At 57.9% G+C, this 24,999-nt stretch overlaps 9 protein-coding genes across 9 annotated transcripts; 5 read left to right on the top strand and 4 right to left on the bottom strand.

Annotated features, from left to right (window-relative positions):
- Window positions 1-427: 427 nt before the first annotated feature.
- C7974DRAFT_418896 (beta-glucosidase-like protein) lies at window positions 428-2,361 on the top strand (the record flags this gene model as incomplete). The annotated part of the gene is made up of 2 exons (XM_046144186.1): window positions 428-934; window positions 985-2,361. 2 exons carry the CDS (start codon window positions 428-430, stop codon window positions 2,359-2,361), a joined length of 1,884 nt encoding a protein of 627 aa, XP_045991019.1.
- A 207-nt stretch (window positions 2,362-2,568) lies between these two features.
- Window positions 2,569-4,573, bottom strand: C7974DRAFT_89074 (Bestrophin, RFP-TM, chloride channel-domain-containing protein). The gene is made up of 4 exons (XM_046147451.1): window positions 4,178-4,573; window positions 3,771-4,132; window positions 3,375-3,721; window positions 2,569-3,327 (listed from the first exon to the last, which is right to left on the bottom strand). Exons 1-4 carry the CDS (start codon window positions 4,367-4,369, stop codon window positions 2,777-2,779), a joined length of 1,452 nt encoding a protein of 483 aa, XP_045991018.1. The 5' UTR covers window positions 4,370-4,573; the 3' UTR covers window positions 2,569-2,776.
- A 1,219-nt stretch (window positions 4,574-5,792) lies between these two features.
- On the bottom strand, window positions 5,793-7,098 carry C7974DRAFT_88969 (uncharacterized protein). The gene has a single exon (XM_046147446.1). The coding sequence runs from the start codon at window positions 6,887-6,889 to the stop codon at window positions 5,906-5,908; it is 984 nt and encodes a 327-aa protein (XP_045991017.1). The 5' UTR covers window positions 6,890-7,098; the 3' UTR covers window positions 5,793-5,905.
- A 318-nt stretch (window positions 7,099-7,416) lies between these two features.
- Window positions 7,417-9,367, top strand: C7974DRAFT_370276 (uncharacterized protein; the record flags this gene model as incomplete). The annotated part of the gene is made up of 1 exon (XM_046139964.1): window positions 7,417-9,367. Exon 1 carries the CDS (start codon window positions 7,736-7,738, stop codon window positions 9,365-9,367), a length of 1,632 nt encoding a protein of 543 aa, XP_045991016.1. The 5' UTR covers window positions 7,417-7,735.
- A 1,212-nt stretch (window positions 9,368-10,579) lies between these two features.
- On the bottom strand, window positions 10,580-12,686 carry C7974DRAFT_418892 (heat shock protein 70 family; the record flags this gene model as incomplete). The annotated part of the gene is made up of 4 exons (XM_046144185.1): window positions 10,580-11,392; window positions 11,439-12,373; window positions 12,424-12,610; window positions 12,660-12,686. The coding sequence occupies 4 exons, from the start codon at window positions 12,684-12,686 to the stop codon at window positions 10,580-10,582; spliced, it is 1,962 nt and encodes a 653-aa protein (XP_045991015.1).
- Window positions 12,687-12,908: 222 nt separating this feature from the next.
- Window positions 12,909-15,410, top strand: C7974DRAFT_406771 (uncharacterized protein). Its single transcript, XM_046143171.1, has 3 exons — window positions 12,909-13,265; window positions 13,312-14,682; window positions 14,737-15,410. The coding sequence occupies exons 1-3, from the start codon at window positions 13,180-13,182 to the stop codon at window positions 15,359-15,361; spliced, it is 2,082 nt and encodes a 693-aa protein (XP_045991014.1). The 5' UTR covers window positions 12,909-13,179; the 3' UTR covers window positions 15,362-15,410.
- A 550-nt stretch (window positions 15,411-15,960) lies between these two features.
- Window positions 15,961-17,551, top strand: C7974DRAFT_88894 (cystathionine beta-lyase-like protein). The gene is made up of 3 exons (XM_046147445.1): window positions 15,961-16,232; window positions 16,278-17,324; window positions 17,376-17,551. Exons 1-3 carry the CDS (start codon window positions 16,053-16,055, stop codon window positions 17,481-17,483), a joined length of 1,335 nt encoding a protein of 444 aa, XP_045991013.1. The 5' UTR covers window positions 15,961-16,052; the 3' UTR covers window positions 17,484-17,551.
- A 2,622-nt stretch (window positions 17,552-20,173) lies between these two features.
- C7974DRAFT_292147 (uncharacterized protein) lies at window positions 20,174-21,007 on the bottom strand (the record flags this gene model as incomplete). The annotated part of the gene is made up of 1 exon (XM_046137654.1): window positions 20,174-21,007. A coding segment is annotated over one exon (834 nt), but the record flags the coding sequence as incomplete, so codon positions are not given.
- Window positions 21,008-22,177: 1,170 nt separating this feature from the next.
- On the top strand, window positions 22,178-24,921 carry C7974DRAFT_88800 (major facilitator superfamily domain-containing protein). Its single transcript, XM_046147444.1, has 7 exons — window positions 22,178-22,388; window positions 22,441-22,855; window positions 22,903-22,993; window positions 23,039-23,280; window positions 23,327-23,687; window positions 23,735-24,130; window positions 24,177-24,921. Exons 1-7 carry the CDS (start codon window positions 22,280-22,282, stop codon window positions 24,453-24,455), a joined length of 1,893 nt encoding a protein of 630 aa, XP_045991011.1. The 5' UTR covers window positions 22,178-22,279; the 3' UTR covers window positions 24,456-24,921.
- The last annotated feature ends 78 nt before the right edge of the window (window positions 24,922-24,999 follow it).

Here is a 24,999-nt window from a genome sequence, read left to right as displayed (position 1 = left end):
GCCCATGTGCAAGTTAGTCTACAATGTACATGCGTTGTTGCATCGAACTAGGCCTGCTGAAATCCAATAATATGACGATCTTGCTCACTAGAAAAATCTTTACGTACGTTGCTTGACAGAAGTAACGCCGTGGGATCAAGATTGTCCAACTTTTCCACGCCGAAGCCGCTCGTGCTTGCCGATCCCCGCGTTTCGTTCATGTCGAAAATGCTTCCCCGCACTGATACTCCACAATCTTGCCGTACCTCATCGTACAACGCGTATAGCACGATACGGAAGTTACCTTCGCCATTTTCCGGCTGACTCAATCGCATCGCGGTGAAATCGACCGAATGACGACATTACCTGTCTTCAACCCTGGATCCATATAAATTTAACTTTGGTAGGCACGATCACCCAAGCATTTGCTAAAATCTTGTGCGCCATCATGAAGCTGATCTCCATTCTTGTAGCGGGCGGCCTCGGTGCTGCTCAGCAAGTATATATCCCAGCGAACGGGCCATCAGCGCGACCTCAATGCGCAGCCAATGGAAGCTATGCGACAGCTACCCCGGTATACTCGTACCGTGATTTCAGCTTCACTCAGACCGAGACAGTCCGAACAGCGACTTCTCGGCCAGCTCCAACATCCACTACAACATTTGCACCGCCGTACGAGTCTTTGAGTAGTCTTGTACCAAGTCTGACAACGACGCAATGGGGCAACTGGGATCCTTCGTCGAACGCCACTGCTACAGATGTTGGAGTACCATACGGCAATGCTTCTTGGACAGGATTGTGGACGACCGTATCTTGGACGAATTTCACGCGCGGTATCTACTCGACCACAGTAGAACCGACAGCTATTCCCACGAGTGAACTCATTCTTCCACCACCTGAATATCTGGCACCCCGCGAATGCTACACCTTCCCAGAGGATTTTATGCTCGGAGTTGTACGTATATCAAATCGGTATCACGATTAAGGAAACTGACCATCATATAGGCAGGCAGTGCGACGCAGATTGAGGGCGCTGTGGCAGACGAGGGCCGAACTCCAGCTTATACGGATGTTTTAGCTCTTCTGAATCCTGCGGCGTCGCCAAACTACATCACCAACGAGAACTACTATCTCTACAAGCAGGACATCGAACGAATCGCTTCAATGGGTATCAAGTATTACCGGTTCTCGATCCCGTGGTCACGTATCCTGCCATTCGTACTTCCAGGCACACCGGTCAACAAGCAAGGCTTGGACCATTATGACGATCTCATCAACTTCGTTCTGGAGAAGGGCATGCTTCCGGCAATTGTGCTGCTTCACACCGATAGTCCTCTTCAGTTTTTCTCCAACATTAACGAGACCACGATCACCCCTGGTACTGGTGGTATTGGCTATGTTGATGCAGGCTTCCAGAACTCATACAAAAACGTCTCGTTCGAGGATGCGTTTGTAAACTACGGCAAGATCGTCATGACACACTTCGCTGACCGCGTGCCCATCTTCTGGACTTTCAACGAGCCACTCCTCGGCGCGAAGAACGGCAAATCAATCGATTCAGTCATCAAGTCACACGCCCGCCTTTACCACTTCTACCACGAGGAAATCAAGGGCACAGGCAAAATCTCAATAACCTTCAACAACAACTTCGGCGTCCCGCTCGACCCCTCAAACCCCGCCGACATCGACGCCGCCAACCACTTCAACTCCTTCCAGCTGGCCACCTTCGCAAACCCCATCTTCCTAGGCATCGACTACCCGGACTCGTACAAATCCACTGTCGCCGACTACGTCCCCCTCAGCGCCGCCGACCTCGCCTACCTCAACGGCACCGCCGACTTCTTCTCCATCCAGCCGTACACCGCCACCGTCGTCAGCCCACCGCCCAACAGCTCCATCGCGGCCTGCGCCGCCAACATCACCCACCCGGCGCGCCCCTACTGCGTCACCCAGAGCACCACCGTGCGCGACACCCAGTGGAACATCGGCTACCGCAGCCAGACCTACGTATACACAACCCCCGTGTACTTCCGCACGTACCTCAACTACCTGTGGAACACGTTCAAGGCGCCAGTCGCGGTGACCGAGTTCGGCACACCCGTGTTCGGCGAGGCGGACAAGGCGCTGCAGGACCAGCTGTTCGACAGCCCGCGCAGCCAGTACTATCAGTACTACCTCAACGAGGGCCTGAAGGCGATCTGGGAGGACGGCGTGCAGTTTGTGGGCGCGTTTGCGTGGAGCTTTGCGGATAACTGGGAGTTTGGCGATTTCGGGGCCCGGTTTGGGATTCAGGCGGTTAATCGCACGAGCCAGGAGCGGTTCTATAAGAAGAGTTTTTTCGACTTTGTGGATTTTATTGAGACAAGGAGGCAGAGGGCGTAGGGGGCTCGGCGGGATCTCAGACACGGAAGCAGTCACCACAATACGCAAAAGTTGAAAGGGGCAGAGAGATAGTGATGGGTGAACTGAATGTTTTGAAACACTATAGACCCGGCAGTCCTGCTCGGGATAAGGGAAGCGCGTGATAGACAGACTTTTACGCGGTAATGCGGGCGCCGGCTACTTGGGCCTGGCTGCCACTATGATACTATAACAGTGCTCAACGGCGCAGCGCCGGAGAATAAGAAAGACATGACCGTGTCCGAATAACGCCTGCCCTTTCGCTATGCACGCAGAAAAGAGAGAGAGAAGCTGGAGGGAGTTGCCGCGACCTCCGCCGTAGCTGCCGCCGCCGCCGAAGATATAATACACACTACTACTTGAGTTCGTACTCCGAGACCGTACTCCGAGGTCGTGCTCATGCTTCCTGCTGCGGTTGGTGCTGCACCTGATGCGCATTCTTCTCATCGACATTGCTCTCGGTGCGGGCGACCGCAAAGCTCTTCCTCACCGTCATATCGGCCTTGGTCTTCGTCAGCAACGCGTCGCGCACGTCCTGCTTGGAGCGCCCCGCCCAGTCGCTGTAGCTCTTGAAGCTGAGCGGCCAGATGGGCATGTTGCCCGGGCGGCTCATGAACTCTGCGGCGATGGGCGCCGGCTGCGCGGTGATGCAGTCCATGTCCATTTCGAGCTCTTCGCAGAAGGCCTCCAGCGGTAGGTCGTTCACGTCGTGGCCAAAGGGGTTTTCGATTTCGCGGCCGATGGCGGAGAGACCGAGGATGATGTAGGCCGCGAAGATGGTGCCGGGGATGGTGATCCATTCGAGCGAGGCGTAAAGTTGGAATGGCAGCACCATGACGTAGACCCAGGTGATTTGCGAGATGGCGATGGAGTAGGCGATGGGGAGGGGCGTGTTGAGGACGCGGTCGAGGCCGACAAGGCATTCATTCAAGGCGACGACACCAGTGACTGGGGTGGGTTAGTGGGTGGAGCTCCACGCTGGTGAGCGAACTTACTGGCTTGGTTCTGGTAGAGACCGATCTTGAGAGTCTCATTGTTGATGATGCTGTGGACGTACGCGGAGAAGTGGTTCAGAATCTCGAGAGGCAGGTTACCGAGGGGCTTCTTGGAGCGCTTGATCCTCTTGCGGGGGTTGGACTCGGCGAACGTGACGCCCAAGAACTCGCCGGTGGACTTCAGCTTGCTGTACTCGCGGGCCGCGGGGATGTCGACTTCAGCCGCCTTGGCGAAAGTGTCCAGGTACTCAACGCGCTCCTTGAGATCGGGGTAGTCGATTCCAGGCTCAAATCGGAGGCGGTGCTTGATAGCACACGCGTATGCGATGAGAAGGTTCAGTGCAGTTCTGCGCACAAGGTCAGTACGGCGACGCACGGATTTCGCGATCAACATACAGCTTTGACAGAAGATCCTGCTTGCCGAGCTCGCCATCGCGCTCGTCGGCGTGGATCCAGATGGTACGTGCCAGGTTCTGGCTCACGAGCTGCAGCTGACTCCAGTACTTCCGGCCCTCCATGTAACGCTCGTAGGCCGAGCTGGTGCGGAACGAGATGGCAAGACCGACGACGAAACCCAACACAGTCAGCAGCAAGCTGCTGACGTTCAGTGGCTTCTCAGTGAATTTCGAGACGCATGTGATGGCAGTAGACCAGACAGTGACAACCAGAAGAGGAATGATCATCTTCGGCAGCACTGAACCGTGCATGCGCATGAAGAAAGGCCATTTGGAGTGCTTGGCCATGTCACGGGGGCCGATCTGCAGCTGTTAGCAATCTTCTTTCGGCACAGGCATCACACATACAAAGTAGTCTTCCGCATCAAGACTGCCGGTCGTCTGGACGCGTGACGGAGGCTGATATGTGACTGTTCGGTGGCGCCATGAACGCGGCGAGAGAGGACCTTCTTCGTCTGCTGCTTTCGAGGCGCTCGAGTTGGGGATCTCAATGTGTGGTCTGAGGGTCTCGGCACCCGTGGACACGGATGATGCCGCCATGTTGATGCTGAGTGTCGGTGGTCAAGCGCAGTGATCACTGTCCAGCAGTAGCGAGCGTAAGGTCGGCAGTAACGGGCTTATGTGCCGTGGTGTCGCGTAGTGGACTGTGTGCTGATGCGCGGTGCGAGTGAAAGTGATAGTGAAATAAGAAGATGAAAGACACACGACCGAAGGAAATTGAGGAACACGCACTCAAAGTGGAGATCCTCGCAGGCCCTGTCACTCCTTATTTATAACGCAACGTGCACAAAATTCCTTCTCTGTAGAATGCCCCGACACCCACTCCATGGGGGCTCCCGCTTCGGTGTCAGACTCGCGCCACCAAAAGCCAAACGGTGACTTAGCAAGCGGCCCCTGCATCCTGCCGAGTGCCCCTGAGCGAGACGTTGCGTAAGAGGCGTCTGGCCAATGGCCTGTGGATCCCTCCGCCCGCCGCAAGCCATTCACGGCGCTGGCGTCCTTGGTGCAGCAAGGGCACCTGCGGACGCTGTGTTTCATGAAACGCTCTTTGACATTTTTGCGGGCTTGGCTCATCAGCGTACAAAAGCGACGCGCATCTCACCACGGGCATGGAGGCGCGATTCGCAAAATCTCAGATGCAGCATACTCATGGGTCTCGTATACGCCCCGGCGATCGCTGGCGTTGGTAGCAAACCCACCTCGTACAAAAAAGCGCAGTGGCGACGCGCGGTCTCTGCATTGTTGAAGCCAAGAGGCGACCACGCCCTGAGGTTCTAATTCGAACAGGACGCCTGCAGTCTCGTGCAGGGCCGAGCCGGTGCCGCGCTTTCAAGATTACCCCTGGCAGGGCTGCAGCGAATCGGAAGCGTGGCAGCGAAATTCAACAATTCCATCTTCGGCAGCCACTTCGACGACATTTCCATATGGGTCGGTGGTCGTCGGGGTAGGAGGCCAGAAGGAATGTCTGCACTTTGCCACATGGAGGCCCGAAGAGAGCCGCAGGTTGAGAACGTGAGGAACCCTATATTCGGCCACTGTACTATAGCGGATCCGTTCGGACATAACTTTGACTGTTGGGGCGCAGATCAGTTGCGTGCGTCGTATCGATCGAAAAATAGATTGCCAGTTGTCACCGATTAACAGTGGGGCAGAAGCGAAATGTGAACAGCAGTGGTGTGAATGGCGAGCCTGGGTCTTCAGATGACGAGAGATGATGCAGACATTGGTGTAGTCGTCTGCATCGATCGAGAGCCTCGCCGGGTCTGGCGAGTCCTTCCACGAAATGCCATGCTTGCTCGTGCTTGCAATGGACAGGTAAGGGAGCACAAACACAGGAATGAGCAAGACCATTTGAGCACCCGAAACCTCGAGTTACCCCAGATCGATTGACAACAAGGGTTTCCCATACTTTTCTGGGTCAACTACTTCTAGAACTGTGGGGTGCAGCGGTAGTACTGGACAAAGCTGCCGTTTGAACCGCTCTACCCGAACGCTATCGCAACTTCAATCGAGCCTCCACAGTCACCACGTCTATGCCGCCGAAATAAGAACGCCCGCTACGCGCAAAGCGGAGATTTACCAAACGCCCCTCATGGCGATTCTTCTCCGCTCCGCTTGCCCTCTCTCCAACTCCATTCCTAGCTCTCGGACGCGCCAGGTCTCTCCATCAATGCAGATCTTGACTCTTTTGATCCGCTCCAGCAAGACACGGTAATGCGCGCCCTTGAAGTCATCGCCGGTCCAAATGATATTCCACATATCCAGGAGTTCCTTGGCTACAGTCTGCGGATGAACAACCCCGTAGGTTGCAACATCAAGAGGGTAATCTTCAGGTAGCCATAGATTCTTCGGCGTTTTCGAGGAGACGACATTAAGTACGAGCTCGTCAATGGCAACATTAGTTGAGGAGGGTCCAGGTGCAGAGCTGGCATTGATGGGACGCATCAGCGTATCGCCGTCGAATAATCTTTTCAAAGCAGCGCCCACCGCCCAAGATGTGCGCTCAGGCGGACATTGATTTGATGACCACTTCGCAGTGCGGTTGCCGTAAAGACGGATGTCAACCCAGAGATTCTCAAGTATGGTCGTTGAGGTACCGTAGCTAGATTTGGGGCCTCTGCCACCGATATTGAGCATTCTGTGTGGAGTGCCGAGGAGGCGCTCTGCCCAGCTTGCGAGCATGGTTTTTCCTCCGTCTTCATTTGGCTTATTCGTTACAATTGGCAACGAAAGCCATGAGAACGCGTGCTTGCTCTCATCTACAGAGATGCAATCAAGCTTGGCAACCAGCGTTCCTCTTCTCTTGGCTCTCTCGATTGCTTGGGTTAGCTCGTGATTGATTTGCCGGTTACATGCAAGCAAGTTGGCGCATGTGCCTGGCACTGTGTCTGTTGAGTATGAGCAGCCGTACTCGCCGGAAAGTATGCTTCCGGACGTCCGAATGTGCCGCCATCTGTAGTCTTCCGTGTCTTCACGACGAGGCTGTGGGAGCGACCAGGTGATGACAGACGTATATATCATGTCACGCAACTCGCGCGGTAAGACAAAGAAACTGGGCATCCTGATTCTGCCGTATCAGATATCCCTCAGTCTTGATTCCTGCGAGACGTCCGGTATCTCGTACGGAGCTATCCCTGGTAAATGAATAGTGACAGCGATGTGGCAGCCGCTGTCCGGGGACAAGGTTTGGTGTGCGATGGGCGACTGAACTTGTCTTTTCGCCGTTCTAGCCTCTTGATGCAGCAGTTGCCTGACTTCGTTTCAGATGTTGCTGAGGCGCGTGAGTTGGGTTTCAGGATCACGACACCAGCAAAAGGAACCGAAGATGTGAAAGGGATCAGCAGTTCTCGTGCGGGGGATGGGAACGCGGTCTTTACAAGTGCGCTGGCTCAGTGCCAGGGTATCTGTTCAACTTTGCGAGACCGGAGTTGATGGTGAGAAGCATGACAGGTGACACGCGGACGTCATCCTCGGCACAATCAGATCCCCGGCACCCGAACCATCAGCGAGCCCGTGGCCTTTGATAAGGATCTGTGACGGAAAAGCACGTTATAGCGCGTTGCTACTAGTGGTGTGAAGTTTAGTTTGTCCTGTTGAGGTAGTAGCACGCATTGTCTTGCTGTTCAGAGCTTCACATGAAGATTGTCTACACGGTCTGCATAGCGTCTATGCGCCTCAAAGAACATGAGCAGGCGGCTGGAAAGACGTGAACAACAAATACAAGTGTGCGACGATTGCTGTTGGGTGAAGATCTAAATATGTGAGTCGCTGTGGACGCCATCCTTCGCAACATCGAGGCTCGCTCGCCAAGGCCGGTGGTTCGGCGACGATCAGAGCTCCAACATATTCGCTCAGCAATTGCGCCGCCACCAACAATCGCTTGAGCTGCTGCTCAACCCCGCTGTCATGAACACGGCCGCGACGATGCGCGCCCTCCGCGTGCGCCCCTCGATCGCACATGCTCGCCTCGCATCACGCCCGTTCCAGCACCCCACGCGCTCTGCGACCATCGCCGCCAACGAAGCTGCCACAAACGTCCGATCGGCCGGCACACGCACGAAGAACCTCGTATACGGCTCGCTACTTTCGGTCGGGCTCTCCTTCGGCTACCTCTACGGCACCGACACCCGCTCCAGCATCCACGAATGGCTCGTTGTGCCCGCCCTGCGCCAGATCTACCCTGATGGCGAGGACGCACACCATGCGGGAACGCGCATACTGGCTGCGCTGCACCGCTTCGGCCTGAACCCCCGCGAGCGCGGCGACGCCGACACAAAGGGCGACCTGGCCGTCGAGGTCTTCGGCCACACACTCGCCAATCCCGTTGGCACCTCCGCCGGCATCGACAAGGGCGCCGAGATCCCCACGCCTCTCTTCGAACTCGGCCCCGCCATCGTCGAGGTCGGCGCCATCACCCTGCGCCCGCAGGACGGCAATCCCAAGCCCCGCGTCTTCCGCCTCCCCAGCCAAAACGCCCTCATCAACCGCTACGGCTTCAACTCCGAGGGCGCCGAAGCCGTGGCCCTGCGCCTGCGCCAGCGCGTGCGCGAATTCGCATACCACGCGGGTCTGGGGCTGGGCGCGGCCGCCGAACAAGCGGTGCTCAACGGCGACGCCAACGTGCCCCCCGGCTCGCTCAAGCAGGGCCGCCTGCTCGCCGTGCAGGTCGCCAAGAACAAAACCACGCCCGAGACCGACATCGACGCCGTCGTCCACGACTACGCCTCCGCCGTCGCCCACGTCGGCCCCTACGCCGACATCCTCGTCGTCAACGTCTCCTCGCCCAACACCCCCGGCCTGCGCACTCTGCAGAACACCGAGCCGCTGACCCGCCTCCTGACCGGCGTCGTCGCCGCCGTGCACGCCCTCCCGCGCAAAACCAAACCCGCCGTCATGGTCAAAGTCTCCCCCGACGAGGACTCGCCCGCCCAGGTCTCGGGCATCGTCGACGCCGTGTGGGCGTCCGGCGTCGACGGCGTGATTGTCGGCAACACGACGAACCGCCGCCCGGACCCGCTGCCCGCGGGCTACGCGCTGCCGCCCGCCGAGGCAAAGCTGCTGCTCGAGCAAGGTGGATACTCGGGCCCGCAGCTGTTCGAGCGCACGCGGGCGCTGGTCGCGCGGTACCGGCGCGCGCTGGACGCGGGGCCTGCACGCCCGTCGCCCGAGTCGCCCTCGTCTGAGTCGCCCTCGTCTGCAACCCCAACCCCACACGCAGCCCCCGCGCCTGCAGACGCAGACCCCACCGCCTTCGACGACCTCTCCACCTCCGCCCCCTCATCCACATCTCTCTCCCCCGCCTCCCCCGCCCCATCCACCCCCGGCCCGCGCAAAGTCATCTTCGCCACCGGCGGCATCACCACCGGCGCCCAGGCGCGCGCCGTCCTCGACGCCGGCGCGAGCGTCGTGCAGGTGTACACGGCGATGATCTACGGGGGTGCGGGGACGGTGTCGAGGATTAAGCGGGAGTTAAGGGAGGAGAAGCTAAAGGAGAAGACGGGGGAGAGGGGGGATGTGGAGGGGAGGACGGCGCCGTGAGGGGGGTTGGGGTGGGGGGTGGGGTGTAGGTCTTGGTTGGTGTAGAGGTACGATTTCTGGTTGGTGTGAGACTGTGTTAGAATAAACTACAAGTCTTGGTTTGTGTAAGACCGACTACAATTCTTGGCTCGTGTGGCGCTGTGTGAGATGGACTACAATTCTTGCTTGGTATCAAACGAGCTACAATTCTTGACTAGTGTAACACTATGTGAGAGTGATTCCAAGTCTTGGTTTGTGCAGGAAACTCTTGCTTGTTGGAAGACAAGCTACAACTTGTGCTTAGTGTTAGACGAGCTACAAATCTTGGTTAGTATAAAGTCAGCTACAACTCTTGGTTCGTGCAGAATTGACTACAACTCTTGGCTAGTGTGAGATTAACTGAAGCTCTCGGTTTGCAGGATTGACTGCAGCTCTTAGTTTATGTATGATTGACTACAAGTCTTGCTTCGTGCAGAATTGACTACAACTCTTGCTTGGTATAAGGTCAGATTATCTTGATTCGTTTAGAACGAGCTACAGGTCTTGGTTGGTGTAAGACTGCCCTGTCAGAGCGACTACAACCCTTGATTTGTGTGAGATCGACTGCGGCTCTTGGTTTATGTGGGGTTGACTGTGACTCTTGCTCAGTGTAAGACGAGCTACAACTATTGCTTGGTATAAGACCAGCTACAACTCTTGCTGAGTGTAAGACGAGCTACAACTCTTGCTCAGTCGGACCAGCTACAATTCTTGGTCGTCGCAAGATCCATATTGTAGCCGAAAGCGCATGCCACACTTAGCCGTGACTCGACCCAATCCACAACACTTCACCATCACATTGCATTACCAAATCACAAGCGACAACAAGTTCAAGTTCAAGTTCAAACAGATTGCGAGAGCGGAGAGCATGTCGTCGACATGTCGCAGCCATCTATGTTGTACAGTCGTCAGCTATTACAGCGTCCATTCCCGTCCACATCCGCCGTGGTATTCCGCACCCATATCTCGTTATCAGGACAGGACCCAAGTGTCGAATAAAGGGCAGTTACAAGTAGTAAAACAAACGCTGAGAAGAGAAACCGAAGAGAGGTATAGGTACAAGATGTTCAAACACGTTAGTAGGGGAAATGTACAAGTCTAGAAGACCCAACCCAGACCGACCGTGACCGGATGCAAGACGCCTGCTTTTGCTGCATTAAATGGAAAGACGAAACGGAGCGAGTGGTGAAGCGTTTACTGCTTCTTCTCACCCTCGGCCTCACCCTCGGGCTTCTGCTCCTGGTTCTGGCTCTCGTTGCGGGCCTTGTGCATCTGGTCGAAGAGGCTCAGGGAGGCGTTCTGGAGCTCGTCGGTCTTCTCCTTGATCTCAGCGGCGGTGGCAGTGCCCTCGCCAGACTGGGACTGGGCGATGAACTCACGCATGGCGGTGATCTTCTCCTTGATCTTCTCGGCCTCGGTCTTGTCGAGGCGGTCCTCGAACTCCTTGAGGGCCTTCTCGGTGTCGTTGACGACCGAGTCGGCGCGGTTGGCGGCCTCAATGGCGTTCTTGCGCTCCTTGTCCTGCTCGGCGTAACGCTCAGAGTCCTGGACCATGGACTCGATCTCAGAGTCGGAGAGACCAGAGCCGGAGGCAATGGTGATGGACTGGTCCTTGTTGGTGGACTTGTCCTTGGCGTGGACGTGGACGATGGAGTCGGCGTCAATGTCGAAGGTGACCTCGACCTGGGGCACACCGCGGTGGGCCGGAGGAATGCCGACAAGCTGGAAGTTGCCCAACAGCTTGTTGTCGCGGACAAGCTCACGCTCACCCTGGTAGACCTTGATCTCGACAGCCGACTGGAAGTCAGCGGCGGTGGAGAAGACCTGGGACTTCTTGGTGGGGATGGTGGTGTTGCGGTTGATCAGACGGGTGAAGACACCACCGAGGGTCTCGATACCGAGAGACAGGGGAGTGACATCGAGCAGGAGGAGGTCGGTGACCTCACCGGCAAGGACGGCACCCTGGATCGCAGCACCGATGGCGACAGCCTCATCGGGGTTGACCGACTTGGCGGGGGTCGCGGCCGAAGATGCTCTTGACTGACTCGGTGACCTTGGGCATGCGGGTCATGCCACCAACGAGAATGACCTCGGAGATCTCCTTGGCAGTCAGGTTGGCGTCCTTGAGGGCCTTGCGGACAGGGTCGATGGTCTTGGAGATGAGAGGATCCATCATCTTCTCGAGCTGAGCGCGGGTGAGCTTCTGGTTGATGTGCTTGGGGCCGGAAGCGTCGGCGGTGATGAAGGGCAGGTTAATGTCGGTCTGCGACGACGACGACAGCTCAATCTTGGCCTTCTCAGCGGCCTCACGGATACGCTGGATGGCCATGCGGTCGTTGTTGAGGTCGATGTTCTGCTCCTTCTTGAACTGCTGGACGAGGTGGCGGACGAGGGTGATGTCGAAGTCCTCACCACCGAGATGGGTGTCACCGTTGGTCGACTTGACCTCGAAGACACCGTTCTGGATCTCGAGGATGGAGATATCGAAGGTACCACCACCGAGATCGTAGACAGCGACAACGTTGTCAGTGGCCTTGTCCAGACCGTAGGCAAGGGCGGCGGCGGTGGGCTCGTTGACGACACGGAGGACGTTGAGACCGGCAATCATACCGGCGTCCTTGGTGGCCTGACGCTGGGAGTCGTTGAAGTAGGCGGGGACGGTGACGACGGCGTTCTTGACGTTCTTGCCCATGTAGGACTCGGCGGTCTCCTTCATCTTGCCGAGGACGAAGCCACCGACCTGCGAGGGCGAGTACTTCTGGCCCTGGGCCTCGAGCCAGGCATCACCGTTGGTGTGCTGGACGATCTTGTAGGGAACCTGCTGGATGTCCTTCTGGACCTCGGCATCGGTGAACTTGCGGCCGATCAGACGCTTGGTCGCGAAGAGCGTGTTCTCGGGGTTGACGACGGCCTGGCGCTTGGCGGCGATACCGACGAGACGCTCGCCCTCCTTTGTGAAACCGACGACGGAAGGTGTTGTGCGGCCACCTGTGATGGTTAGTGATGAAGGGAGATGATGAGCAGATGAGATGACGCACCCTCAGAGTTTTCGATGATGCGAGGGACCTTGCCCTCCATGACGGCGACGGCCGAGTTGGTTGTGCCCAGATCAATACCGATGACGGAGCCCTTGACCTTCTCCTCCTCGCGGCGGGCGAATGTGGAGCTGAAGGGGCGCGCATTGATGGGAGTGCGGCGGGCAGCAGAGGCCACGCGCGGCGCGAACTGCGATGAGGTCAGTAGGGATCGATGGAGCAGTAGCGCAAAGACTTACAGTCCGTGATAATCTCGAGGACAGCATTGTGAGGGATGTGCGGCGCTGCTGGTGATGAGGCAACTTGTGAAGGAAGACGGAAGCGGCGCAATGGGGATGGATGGTGGATTATATGATGGCGATGGAGCTTGGGCCGGCAAAAAAGTTCAGAGCGAAGGTTCTGGCAGCAGGCTTGGCGCCGGCATCGATCGCGAAGTATGCGTCGTTGGTGGTCGGTGCGCTGCAGAGCGCCGCGGTCGGTGCGCCGCTCAGTACTCGCTGTGGGGAACAGCTTCAGACGGGCGCAACGTGAGGCACGACATCGAGTGCACCCACGCCCCGCCACCTCGCTGCTCAAAGTGCACAACGCTCACGCACTGCGCGCCGGTAGCCCCAGTCAACTGCACACCGCGCGCCAGACAGCTGCACACCGCGCGCCAGACAGCTGCACACCGCGCGCCCTGACGTACCGCCCCGACGTACCGCCCCAGCGCTCCTCACACCCGGCGCAGCGACATGCCGCCGTCGACCTGACACCACCATGGCCGTCGGTGACTTCCTGAGTCGAGAGACGGACGCCTTCGTGCTGCCCGACAAGGCCTACTATCCCACCAAGATCCCCATCGCGTGAGCCGACCGCCTCCCCCGACCGCCCGTGGGCTAATGGGCGCAGACACTATCAGCTGCGGCACTTCATCAGCTCGCCCGAGCAGGACCTCGTCTACTACGCCAGCGGCTGCGACGTCTTCTGCCTCAACGCCGCCACCCAGACCCAGGCCCACGTCACCACCCTGCCCTTCGAGGCCCGCTGCACCGCCTCGGCCTACGGCTTCGTGTGCGTGGGCGGCGCCGACCACGGCAACTTTGCCGCCATCAGCGTCGCCGGCTTCCCCCCGCTCGACGACCCCGTCAGCGCTGCCGTCGATGCGTCGCTGCCGCTCGACCTAGCCCGCCGCCTCGCCCGCCCGCCGCTGCTGACCACCGCCCGCCGCGTGCAGCTCGAGAAGATTGGCGAGGACATTGTCAACTCCATCTCCATACACAAGCTGCCGGCCGCCACCGCAGACGCCCGCGACGATGTCGTCGCCGTGCTCACCAACAACGACAAGTCGGTGCGCATCTACTCGCTGCTGGACAGCCTCGAGCTGTGCTGCATCGACCTGCCCATTGCCATGAACCACGCCACCATATCGCCTGACGGCAGCTTCCTCATCGCCGTCGGCGACCAGCAGACCGGCTTCTTCTTCGAGCGCCAGCTCCCGGGGCCCGCGCGGCCCAGCGGCTGGAAGGAACCGAGCGATCGGATCAACTCGGTCCCGCCCGAGTGGAAGCTGTTCGAGGAAGTGGCCCTGTACATACCGTCCAGCCAGTGCGCCGAAGGCTACTTCACAACCGCATGGTCACCCTCGGGCCGTCTCTGCGCCGTGGGCTCCGAGTGCGGCTACATCACCGTCTTCGATGTCGATTACCTGAAGGTTGCCGAGTACGGCGAGGACGCTATTCTTGACGTCATCAGCTCGACCCGGCCGGATGTGTGCACAGGTGCTGGCGCAGTGCGCACAATGCAGTTCTCTCCAGCGCCGTGGGACTTTTTGATCTGGAGCGAGGACCAGGGCCGGGTGTGTATCGCCGACCTACGGTCCGGGCTCAAAGAGAAGCAGATACTGACCCTGGACCCGCGAGAAGAGGGACTCGAGAAGCTCGAGATTGCCGATTTCGATCTAACCATGCCCCCGCCTGTGTCTGACCTCAACAGAGAAGCCGACTTCATCCGCAGGTACCGGCGCACCCTGGATTCCGAAGGGACGCAGGCAGCCGTCGAAACTGCCAACGAATACTTCCAGGCAGACTCGGAGCGACGGCGGGCTCTGCGACGTCTCGGCGTCGTCGAGTCTGACAACGATCCGCATGGGCTGTCGTCCGACGAACGGCGGATCCTGGAGTCACTGCGCACATCCCGCCATGCGTTGGAGGCACAGCAGTCTGACGGGGTTCGCCCCAGGAGCATCAACTACACGACCGCGGGACACGTAGAAGCTGCACGGTACGCTGCGCGCGAGCTGAACAGCGTTGGCTTGAGAGCTGACATATTGCTCAGGGAACGGACCGCCGCCCGAGACATGCCTTCTGATCTCCTTGACGACCTCCTCTCAGAAAGTCTCCGGCCAACGAATCGCTCGCTTGGAGAGCGAACGGCGCCTCGTCGTCAAGCCTCGATCATCGTCTCCATCAACGAAGGCACAGTCAATGTGCCACCCCATGCACAAGCTAACATCACCGATGCTGTCACCACGAGATCACCAAATGCGATGAATTCGCAAACACGGAATGAAATCATCACCTCGACCGACAACGCGTGGCGCACCATCCAAGCGGCGCTGGCCACCAACCCAACGCGCACAAGCTCATCCACCCCGGCTGCCAGCAATCCGACGGCGCCCGAGCTCCGCAGCGAACTGCGCCGTCTGCGCCAGCTTACACAAGTGCGCGAACGCCTCCGCAACGAACGTGCCAGCCAGCTATCGAGCGAGGCGTACGAGTTCAGTCTAGGTCTGCGGAGGGTTAGTCGCAGCACGCACGACCCCAGTCAGGGCGTGCGCACGGCGGGTATCGCGATGAGCCAGGATGGGCGAACGCTGTACTGTGGAACGGAAGAGGGCATCTTCGAATTCAAGATGAATCTGCACGCGCGCAAGGGCTTTCCCGCAATCAGTCCTCGGTGAGGAGCAAGCAAAAGCTACAGTAATGGTCGTCTTCAGCAAAAACTCGAGTAATGTCGTCTTCAGCAAAAACTCGAGTAATGTCGTCTTCAGCAAAAACTCGAGTAATGGTCGTCTTCGGCAAAAACTTTCCTTCTTCTAATATATGGGTATGTTGGATGGCATTTGGCTCAGCGGGAACGGCGCACAGCGCTTTTTGGAACCTATTCTTATGTGTATTTTCTATCGCTGTACAGTGGCAAAAGGGGAATATACCCCGAGAGATAGCCATACATAACCTTGCAATCAACGATGAACGCTTGTGCAAGCAAGAAAGTCTATTATCAAGACCAGGTCGCTCGCTCTATCTTCGGGCGGTGGAGGCTCGGGGTCGTCGTTCGATCTGGGGTAAAATACGCCGTCGTCGGAATGTCGCAGAACTGCCGACGAATCGCGACCAGTGTCGAGCACGCCATCAGCGGTGACTCCACGTCAAACACGCCTGCGCTAATGTACCTTGCGACGACGTGAGGTTTGCTACTTGTTGAAGTACCTCCAATCTTCCTGTCATCAATTCTCCCACATTCAACATTTGGGCCTCTTTGTCGTTCAGCGGCGAATCCATTGCATTACATCATCACCGATAGCGGACTCGGAAGAAGATTGAACACCACCCGACGCCGCAAGTCCGTCTTTCGGACGCACAACACAAAAAATGGCTGGCGAAAGCTCCAAGAGCAAGGGCCCTGTGCTCGATATCGACGGCCACAATCTGCCCCCTTCACCGGCACCGAGCACACCTCGCAACGCCGGCAGGAAGTATGCGCTCGCGACCGAGCTCGTCTACACCGAGAGCACCGACCAGTACAATGCCAGTTCCGTGCCCATCTACCAGGTATGCTGTCCGAGCAATTGAGTGTAGGCCGCGCTGACCCCCCAGTCTGCCACCTTCAAGCAGACGTCCGCCAGTGGCGGCGGCGGCGAGTATGACTACACGCGCTCCGGCAACCCGACGCGGACCCACCTCGAGCGCCATCTGGCCAAGATCATGAACGCGAACCGCGCCCTCGTCGTCGGCTCCGGCATGGGCGCCCTCGACGTCGTCACCCGTCTGCTGCGCCCCGGCGACGAGGTCGTGACCGGCGACGACCTGTACGGCGGCAGCAACCGCCTGCTCAAGTACCTGTCGACCCACGGCGGCATTGTCGTGCACCACGTCGACACCACGACGCCCGCGGCCGTCGAGAAAGTCCTCAACAGCAAGACGGCGCTGGTTCTGCTCGAAACCCCGACCAACCCGCTCATCAAGATCTGCGACATCCCCTCGCTCGCCCGCGCCGCCCACGCCGCCAACCCCTCGGCCATCGTCTGCGTCGACAACACCATGATGTCGCCCATGCTGATGAACCCGCTCGACCTCGGCGCCGACATCGTCTACGAGTCCGGCACCAAGTACCTCTCCGGGCACCACGACCTGATGGCCGGCGTCATCGCCATCAACGACTCGGCGCTCAGCGACCGCCTGTATTTCACCATCAACGCGTCGGGCTGCGGGCTCTCGCCCTTCGACTCGTGGCTGCTGCTGCGCGGCATCAAGACGCTGGGCGTGCGCATGGAGAAGCAGCAGGCCAACACGATGCGCATCGCCACCTTCCTCGAGGCCCACGGCTTCCGCGTGCGCTACCCGGGGCTCAAGTCGCACCCGCAGTACGACCTGCACTGGAGCATGGCGCGGGGCGCGGGCGCGGTGCTGTCGTTTGAGACGGGCGACACCGCCGTGTCGGAGCGCATCGTCGAGAGCGCCAAGCTGTGGGCCATCAGCGTGTCGTTTGGCTGCGTCAACTCGCTGATCAGCATGCCGTGCCGCATGAGCCACGCGTCGATTGACGAGAAGACGCGCCGCGAGCGCAACATGCCCGAGGACATCATCCGGCTGTGCGTCGGCATCGAGGACGCGGATGATCTGATTGATGATCTGAGCCGCGCTGTACGTCTCCCCTCCTTATTCCATCCTTCGGCAGCATACTGACTTCCCCAGCTCGTCCAGGCCGGCGCCATGAAAATCACCCCCGACGGCTTCACCGCCCTCACCCTCTCATCCGCGATCGACGATCTGCCCGCCGTCGCCCCCGCAACCGAGGACTAAGCCCCTCGCCACTAAAAGTCACCGCTGTCCCGGCGAATCTGCGGGTTCGTCGGGTTAACGTGATGCCCCCCCCCTCCTAAGCCGCCTCTGACACCGCACCCCCGGACGGTGGGTGTTAACGTGGTATGTTTGTGTTCATTGTTGGATCGCTGTAGACGGCGGAGTGCGCGGGCGTTTTGGTGCCTGGTGTGCGAATAGAATGGCTGTCTCCCTATCTCCTGATCTTTTGATCCTGACGACACGCTGGTTTTTGTGATAAGTGATGAGTGATGCGTGGCTGTTCGCTCTGACTTGTTGCGAGCTGTGATCGTGGTCTGTGATCGTGGTCTGTGATCGTGGTCTGTGGACTGTGGACTGTGGACTGTGGACTGTGGATTGGTCTGCGGACGCTGTGTACGCGGTCGTGCAGTGTAGTGCAGTGCAGGACAGTGCAAAACACCTATGCCCCCTCATCCCATCCCGTCCCGTCCCATTGCCCGCACCACTGCACCATACCGCCCCCCCCCCCCCCCCCCCCCGCCTCCTCAACACTATACAGCATCCGCCCCGTCCCCGCCCCCGTCCTCTATCCCAAGCCCGCTGCAAGGACAGCTTCCGCTGCACACCACACCCCCTTCCCCCGCCTTCCCGTCCGTGCATGCAGCACGTGTTCCCGGACCCGATGCGCGCGCTGGTCGCAGCTGGGGGGCTTGGGGACTGGGTGCTGGTGCGTGGCTCGGTTGGCTGGGGCTGGATTGTGGGGATGGTTGGTGTGGGTTGTAGGTGCTGTAGGTGGTGAAGTATTAGAGCCAGGGTCCGGTCGAGCGTCTACATGGAGCGTCTACATGGAGCTTCTACATCAAGCAAGCTTCTACACCAAGCTTCGACGCCACGCCCCCAAGTCGAGCCCATCGGTCCAGCCCATGGACCCACTCCCTGCAAATCAAGGGTGTCCACGCACCCACCCCCTTCCCCAGCACCGATCCCACCCCGAAGCAATACCCCCAACGGCCTCGGGAGGGCGTAGCCGCGTAGATAGGGAGCGCAGAAGCCGCGAGTCTGTGCAAGGTGCTAAGTACTCTGGGGTGCTCGGTGATGGGATGCTGTAGCAAGAGAGTTAGTCGTCGGCGCTATCGAGTCTCGAGGTGTTGTGCGGGAGTGGGGGGTCGTGGAATCTGCTGGGCGGAGGGTGCGTGCTACGATGGCAGACTGCTGCTCTGTTGAATCTCTGGTAGGCGGGAAGCGTGGTGGGTGGGTGGGTTTTGACTCCCTCTTGCGCTGTAACGGTGTAGTCGACGCCATGTGCGGACCACATTACCTATATCCGAGACTCTGATTTAGAATATCCGCGGAGTCCCTGCGTACATACCCGGCAGCGGATGTTCGATACCTACTGGTTTGGCAGAATGCAGGGCCTTACTACAGGTAGAAACCACGCACTTGCAGCGCTGGCTATTGTACCTAGTACACTGGCACGCTCACGTACACACTGCACCCATATAGCATCCGTAGGTTAGTCCGCATCCTCCGACAACCAACGGTACACGCTACAACACGGATAGAAAGATGCAAACGCTGCGTCAGTATCCCCGTGTATAATAATCCCAGGGAAGACACCTTCCTGCCTGCACCGCCGCAGATCCTGGATACCATGACCGCTCCCAACGGACCGTTCTCTACCACCTGTCTCGTGTCGTGAACGGATCCAACCTCAAGTCTTCAATGGGCAGCCCGTCACCAGCCGCTATCATACTTCTGTCGCCACGCCACAGCGCCCGACGTCACAGAACCGCACAGCGTCCGGGAAACCCCGTTTCGGCAGCACTCTCGCAGCCCCCAAAACACACCGCGGTCACGCTCCCGCATCCTGTCTGCGTCGCTGTACCTCCATCCCGGGTTTCCACACCGACTGCTGAGATACCACCACCACCACCACCATCACTGCTAACCCCCCACTAGGAGAAAACAACGCAGTGGTAATCCATAATCCATACTCCATAATCACTAGTACCCCCCCTACTGGCCCATAACTCCCCGCTCCCGCTCCCTTGACATCTGATATCTGACATGCAGCCCGTTAGCGGGTGTGCTGACGGGTGTGGGTGGGGAAGGTGGGGCGGGTGGTGTGCTTACGCACTGGCGGGGGTTTGGGGGCGGTGTTGCGGTTGTGTGGGTGATGTGGTGGGGGTGGATTGGGCGGGTGGATTGGGCGGGTGGTGTTTTGGTGAAGGGTTTGGGGTGGGTTGTAACAGGGGGGGAGGGGGGGCAGTTCAAGTCTAGGAGTTGTGTATGGCAGTTTGAGTCTGGCGTTGCAGGTTTGGTGTTGTAGGTCTGGTATTGTAGATCTGCTACGTGCAGTCTACGTCTTTCATCTACGTAGGAGAGGCGTTGCGCCGGGTATCTTGGTTACAAATGTGCAGAGAGAAGGATGTTAGAACACGCAAGAAAAGAGCTGTCTACATAAACCCATCCCTCACCAACCGCTCCTCCACCGCCCTCATCTTCTCCAGCGACGGCGACGCCGGCAAACTCGGCAACAGCGTGATCTGCGAGTCCGCGCTGCTCCAGCTCTTCTTCTTGATAAACGCCTTCTCCGGCACACAAATCGTGACATCGTCGCCGCCCTCGCCGCCGTCCTCGAAATCAAACAACGGCAGCGACGCCCGCAGCCCGCCCGCAGCCCTCGTGCCCTTCTCGCCACCCAGCGGCTCCCGACTCCCGCGCCACACCTCGCCCACCGCGCCCCAGTACCGCGCCGGGTCCGCCCGCACATGCCCCACGTGCGGCGAGTCCTCGAACACCACCTCCGTGATGCGGCCGCTGTGCTCCATCGCCGCGCCCGCGTGCTCGTACACGTCCTGCCACGCAATGAGCGCGTCGGCGCGCGAGTACAGGTAGCAGCGCGGCAGCGCGGGGTCGAAGAGCACGGGATCCAGGAGCAGGGTGCGCGCGCGCGTCACGGGGTTGTTGGCGTAGCCGACGACGAGGTTGTACAGGATCCACACGGCGCCGAGCAGGATGGAGGCGATCAGGGATGCGAGTTGCGCGAGGACGGGGATGGGCGGGAAGGACTTTGCGAGGGCGCTGCACAGGCGCAGGTAGCGTGGGTGGCCGGGCGTGCTGTCGAGGTACAGGGCGCAGAGGGGGAGGCGGGCGCCGGTGGTGTTGTGGTAGGCGGTGGCCAGCTCGCAGGCTTTGTTGCTGCCGCCTTCAGAGAAGACGTGCATCAGGATGCCGGTGTTGCGGCAGGGGAGGTGTTGCAGGTTGGAGATGTATTTTACAGCGGGCGCGAGGCGGTGTTGTTTCCGCCTGGGGCTGCGGAAGATCAGGTCGGCGGCGGAGGTGGTGATGACCATTATGTGGGCGGAGGGGAACATGGTTGCGTATTCTTCGGCGTACTTGGAGATATGGCGGCCGTGGGCTCCGGTCCATGTCATGAGGAGAATGAGGGACGGAGCTGATGTGTCTTCTGTGGGTGTGGATGGTGTCGAGGGTATGCGGTCCCATATTGTTGGCGCGATGAGTTCAAACCCTGGGATGACATTGTATGGTGTTGTTTCTACCATTGTGACAAGATTGAAAGACGAAGGTGAAGTGCAGAACGAGTTGACTCGAAGTCAATGGACTCGAATTAAGACCAAAAGATAGAGAAACGTGATGATCAGACCTGATGTTGCTCGTACTTCACGGTTACCGAGACATGTGCTTATGTAGATCTTATGTTTACTCACACACTCATGGCCATGAATAGGCGCTGCCAATCAGCTAATGCACAAACATGGCTCTGAAATTGATAAGCTGAGCCTTGCTGTAGCCATGCAATTTCACGGCAATACCGACGTATAGTCTCGACCATCTTGATGCCCGTACGGCGTTGTTGTTCATATGGAGGCGCTCGTATGCAGCAGAGCTGTGCTAGCCTGCACATACCGGTCTTTGGTAGGTCAATTGCTTCTTCACAAATCGCTTGTGAACACCCCTTTTGGGGATAGATCGTCCCTATCGAGGTTCTATTGAGGAGGAAAGAAGCGTTCGTCTACAGCGAGAGAGCCGCAGCTTCGACCGAGCGTTCTCGAACGGGCACTCCGAGCCACCAAAGCAGCATGGCGTGCGGCTACAGCTGCCACACGATAGCGCTATCGCACAGATCTTGGTGCTTGGTTCGGCATGTAGGATCCAGGCGTGCATATAGAGTTTCCGCAGCACGTTCGTCGACAGCCGCCATCTGCACGTGGGGTTGGCTGCTGCGGCTGAGGGAGAAAATCGTGCAGGATGGTGGGATATTTTGAGAGCTGAGGGGTGCACTTTCGGTGAGCGAACGCCAGCCAGTTCCCGCGAAGTGGGTCCAGACCTTGCCTTATCGAGCTGACGGCCAACTGTGATTGGCGGGCTTCGAAGCAAGGCTGAGCTTACAGCCGATGCTTGGTACCGGCTTCAAGCCGTCATGTACCATCAGCTGTCGAAGCATTCCTTTGTGCTGCGCATTTATGCATGTTTGCAAGCGAATGGATGTAGCTTCCAGAATCACCATGTGTGCTTCGGGCAATCCGTCTGCAGCTCATCTTGTGTAAGCCACAGATACGCGCCAGTGGGACTGGAGTCGGTCGGATAGTGTTAGTTGCTATGCAAACAGCACGCAAAGGTGATGTGGTCCCGTCAAAGATCGACGGACCTATTTCTGTACCGCAGAAGCTGGCATATGGTTTGATATATATCAAGCTGCGTCGAGCAATTCACTGCGCAGTAGAATTAGAAGCCTTCGACTTTCATCAGGGTGTTGACTAGTCAATCGATTATACTCCCACACATTTCGCGTCATGGCGTCAGGGAACACTAGCAATGGCTCTACATGGAGCGATACAGAGACGGGTGCAACGAGAATCTCAACGTGTACTTCTTTGTCCGAGGCGGGTTCATCGGCTAACGGTATGCATGTGCAACTTCAATACGTCCATTTTTATCTGACCAGTGTTCACAGTCGATGCTGCTGCTTTCGACTCTCTAGAAAGGCCCGCGACGCCCTCTCAAAGGGAGGCTCTAGCTGCTCATCCTGTTCAACCTCTACCTCTACCTGTGAGGGCCTCGACAGACCTTCCTGATAAGCGACCAGCATCATCATACCTATCTTCTGGCTCAAGCATGAGTTACGACGTCGAGGCCAAGGGTGAGGCAGCAGCACCTTTGGATTGGAAGCCTACAAAGAATGAGTTGCTGGTGATGATCAGTCTGAGCTTCATCTCGTTGATGGTTGCATTGGATGCCACTGTTCTCGTTACTGTGCTACCGGTACGTACTCCGCGGGATCGCTGGGCGCCGGTTGTTAACGTCGGACAGGAAATCGCACAAGCCCTGGATGGGACTTCGGCGGAAGCGTTTTGGGCAGGTACATCGTAGTAAGTAGTTCACCGTGGAACATGAATATGAGCTGACAACCTCCCAGTCTCTTGACCTCTGCCATTTTTCAGCCAGTCATTGCCTCGATCTCCTCCAACTTCGGCCGTCAGCAGATGCTCTTGCTCTCCTTGACCTTCGTATGTATGCTGTGCGTCATACGTGTACATGGCTAACAAACCCAGTTCACTGTCGGCACCATTCTCTGCTCGGTTGCCCATGATTTTACTGTCTTGCTTACAGGACGCTCCATTCAGGGCATTGGCGGTGGTGGCATCATCACCATCACTCAAGTGATCTTCTGCGACATCGTACCGTTAAGACAGCGGCCAAAATACTTCGCCATGGTCCTCGGTTCATGGTCCATTGGAAGCATAGTTGGGCCGGTAGTGGGCGGTTCTCTAGTAGAGAATGCCTCGTGGCGCTGGTGAGTTGTACTTGACACCAGAGATAAGCTCCACTAACATGACCAGGTGCTTCCATATCAACTACCCATTCTGCGGTATTGGTTTCATCGTCGCCGGCTGGTTCGTTCGCATGAACGCCACTGCTCAGCTTACAATCCTTCAAAAGTTAAAGCAGACTGACTGGCTTGGCGCCCTCCTCTTCATCGGCAGTTTCACCAGCTTCCTCATCGGTCTCTCTTTCGGCGGTGTCCAACATCCCTGGACCTCCGCCGCTACGCTTGCGCCTATCATTGTGGGTACTGCAGGCATAGGCGCTTTTCTCGGTTGGCAGATGTACAGGAAGCCATACAGCCTCCTGCCTATGTCGATCTTCTACAACTGGTCAGCTATCTCCGCATTCTACTGTGCTGTAGTCAATGGCCTCGTCGTAAGTGCTATCCAACACGACAATAAGTTCACGCTGACAAACTCCAGCTCTTCACAGCTCTGTACTACATTCCCTTTTTCTTCATGACTGTTCGTGGCTCATCGCCGACCAGTGCGGGCATCGACCTGTTTCCAGCTGTCTGCTTTCTTATCCCCGGTTCTATTGTTGTGGCCGTGTTGACTGCAAGGCTCGGGCGATTCAGGTGGGCAATCTGGCTTGGCTGGGCCATCACAACGATTGCTTGTGGTTTGTTTATCATCTTCGGCCTTCACACCAGGCTAGTCGTCATTGCTGTGGCCCTCGCTATGTTCGGTATTGGCTCGGGTATGGTTCTGACCAGTGTTAATGTTGGCATTCAAGCCATCTCTAAGGTCGAAGACTGTGCTATGGCTGCAAGCATGTATGGGTTCTTCCGCAGCCTCGGTATGCCTATTGGTGTCGCAGTAAGTTAACCCCGATTCCCCCGATACTGAGACTGACATCCAGTAGCTGTCCGGTACTGTCTTCCAGAATGCTATGTCAAGCAAGCTGCTCGCGCTTGGTCTTCCCACACAGATCGCTCACGACTCCGAGCAATATGTCTTTAGGCTCCGAGTCATGGCAGAAGGTGCCGAGAAGACGGCGATTCTCGAGTCTTACATGCATGGATTCAACTCCGTCTTCATCTTCATGACCGCCATATCAGCAAGCGCCTTGATAGCCAGCTTCGTGATCCGCAAGTTTAGCATGGACAAGATCTTGCTTACTGCATACTCAGTCAGAGAATGACGAGAAAGAGCCTCGGTCTCCGTTTCTTTCCTGACTCGTTTTCTCTTCTTCGTAGTTTAGCTGTCATCCTTTCGTAGTTATCATGATACCCAGACCAATAGACACTAGCACCTTCAACGCACGATTCATCCAAACAAATGCCGAAGCTCTGCCAAACGGTCCTTCAAAGTCGTGTCGTGGAGAGCTGTGGCGGGAGGGGTCGAGGGTGATCACGCACCTTCGTAGAGATCTTCAACACGCTAGCACAGAACGTCAGCAGGCATCTGCTTCACCATCCCAACGCTCACGACACGCGCCCTCTGCCGCCCTAGTCCTTGCCACTTTTAGTGATCTTCTCGATAGGCAACGACGATCACCACCGTTGGCCCCTTTTGCTCCTTCCCTTGCCTTATTGCCCAGAGCCGTTTTACCTTTTCAGCCAGACGAGCTGGGTATGAGGACAGAACAACGTACCCGCTCACATCCTGACCCTGGTCAAACCGTTGGCGATGAGGTAGACACGACAGGCGATACTCAATGACGCGAAACACGCTAGCCTGTAACT

This window comes from Boeremia exigua (genome assembly GCF_020726555.1).
Source record: "Boeremia exigua strain MPI-SDFR-AT-0100 chromosome Unknown C7974scaffold_16, whole genome shotgun sequence".
NCBI classification, from domain to species: Eukaryota; Fungi; Ascomycota; class Dothideomycetes; order Pleosporales; family Didymellaceae; genus Boeremia; species Boeremia exigua.
This window is presented reverse-complemented; position numbering and strand designations above follow the sequence as displayed.

What these genes read in the sequence shown, in the direction of transcription:
- C7974DRAFT_89074 (XM_046147451.1), bottom strand. Translation starts at nt 4,369, where the DNA reads ATGGCGGCATCATCCGTGTCCACGGGTGCCGAGACCCTCAGACCACAC. An exon ending in TTGATGCGGAAGACTACTTT is followed by an intron (nt 4,133 to 4,177) that starts GTATGTGTGATG and finishes TAACAGCTGCAG; the next exon opens with ATCGGCCCCCGTGACATGGC. An exon ending in TCTCTACCAGAACCAAGCCA is followed by an intron (nt 3,328 to 3,374) that starts GTAAGTTCGCTC and finishes AACCCACCCCAG; the next exon opens with TCACTGGTGTCGTCGCCTTG.
- C7974DRAFT_88969 (XM_046147446.1), bottom strand. Translation starts at nt 6,889, where the DNA reads ATGCCCAGTTTCTTTGTCTTACCGCGCGAGTTGCGTGACATGATATAT.
- C7974DRAFT_406771 (XM_046143171.1), top strand. Translation starts at nt 13,180, where the DNA reads ATGGCCGTCGGTGACTTCCTGAGTCGAGAGACGGACGCCTTCGTGCTG. An exon ending in CCCACCAAGATCCCCATCGC is followed by an intron (nt 13,266 to 13,311) that starts GTGAGCCGACCG and finishes TAATGGGCGCAG; the next exon opens with ACACTATCAGCTGCGGCACT. An exon ending in GGACACGTAGAAGCTGCACG is followed by an intron (nt 14,683 to 14,736) that starts GTACGCTGCGCG and finishes CATATTGCTCAG; the next exon opens with GGAACGGACCGCCGCCCGAG.
- C7974DRAFT_88894 (XM_046147445.1), top strand. Translation starts at nt 16,053, where the DNA reads ATGGCTGGCGAAAGCTCCAAGAGCAAGGGCCCTGTGCTCGATATCGAC. An exon ending in GTTCCGTGCCCATCTACCAG is followed by an intron (nt 16,233 to 16,277) that starts GTATGCTGTCCG and finishes CTGACCCCCCAG; the next exon opens with TCTGCCACCTTCAAGCAGAC. An exon ending in TTGATGATCTGAGCCGCGCT is followed by an intron (nt 17,325 to 17,375) that starts GTACGTCTCCCC and finishes TGACTTCCCCAG; the next exon opens with CTCGTCCAGGCCGGCGCCAT.
- C7974DRAFT_88800 (XM_046147444.1), top strand. Translation starts at nt 22,280, where the DNA reads ATGGCGTCAGGGAACACTAGCAATGGCTCTACATGGAGCGATACAGAG. An exon ending in TCTTGCTCTCCTTGACCTTC is followed by an intron (nt 22,994 to 23,038) that starts GTATGTATGCTG and finishes TAACAAACCCAG; the next exon opens with TTCACTGTCGGCACCATTCT. An exon ending in GTATGCCTATTGGTGTCGCA is followed by an intron (nt 24,131 to 24,176) that starts GTAAGTTAACCC and finishes GACATCCAGTAG; the next exon opens with CTGTCCGGTACTGTCTTCCA.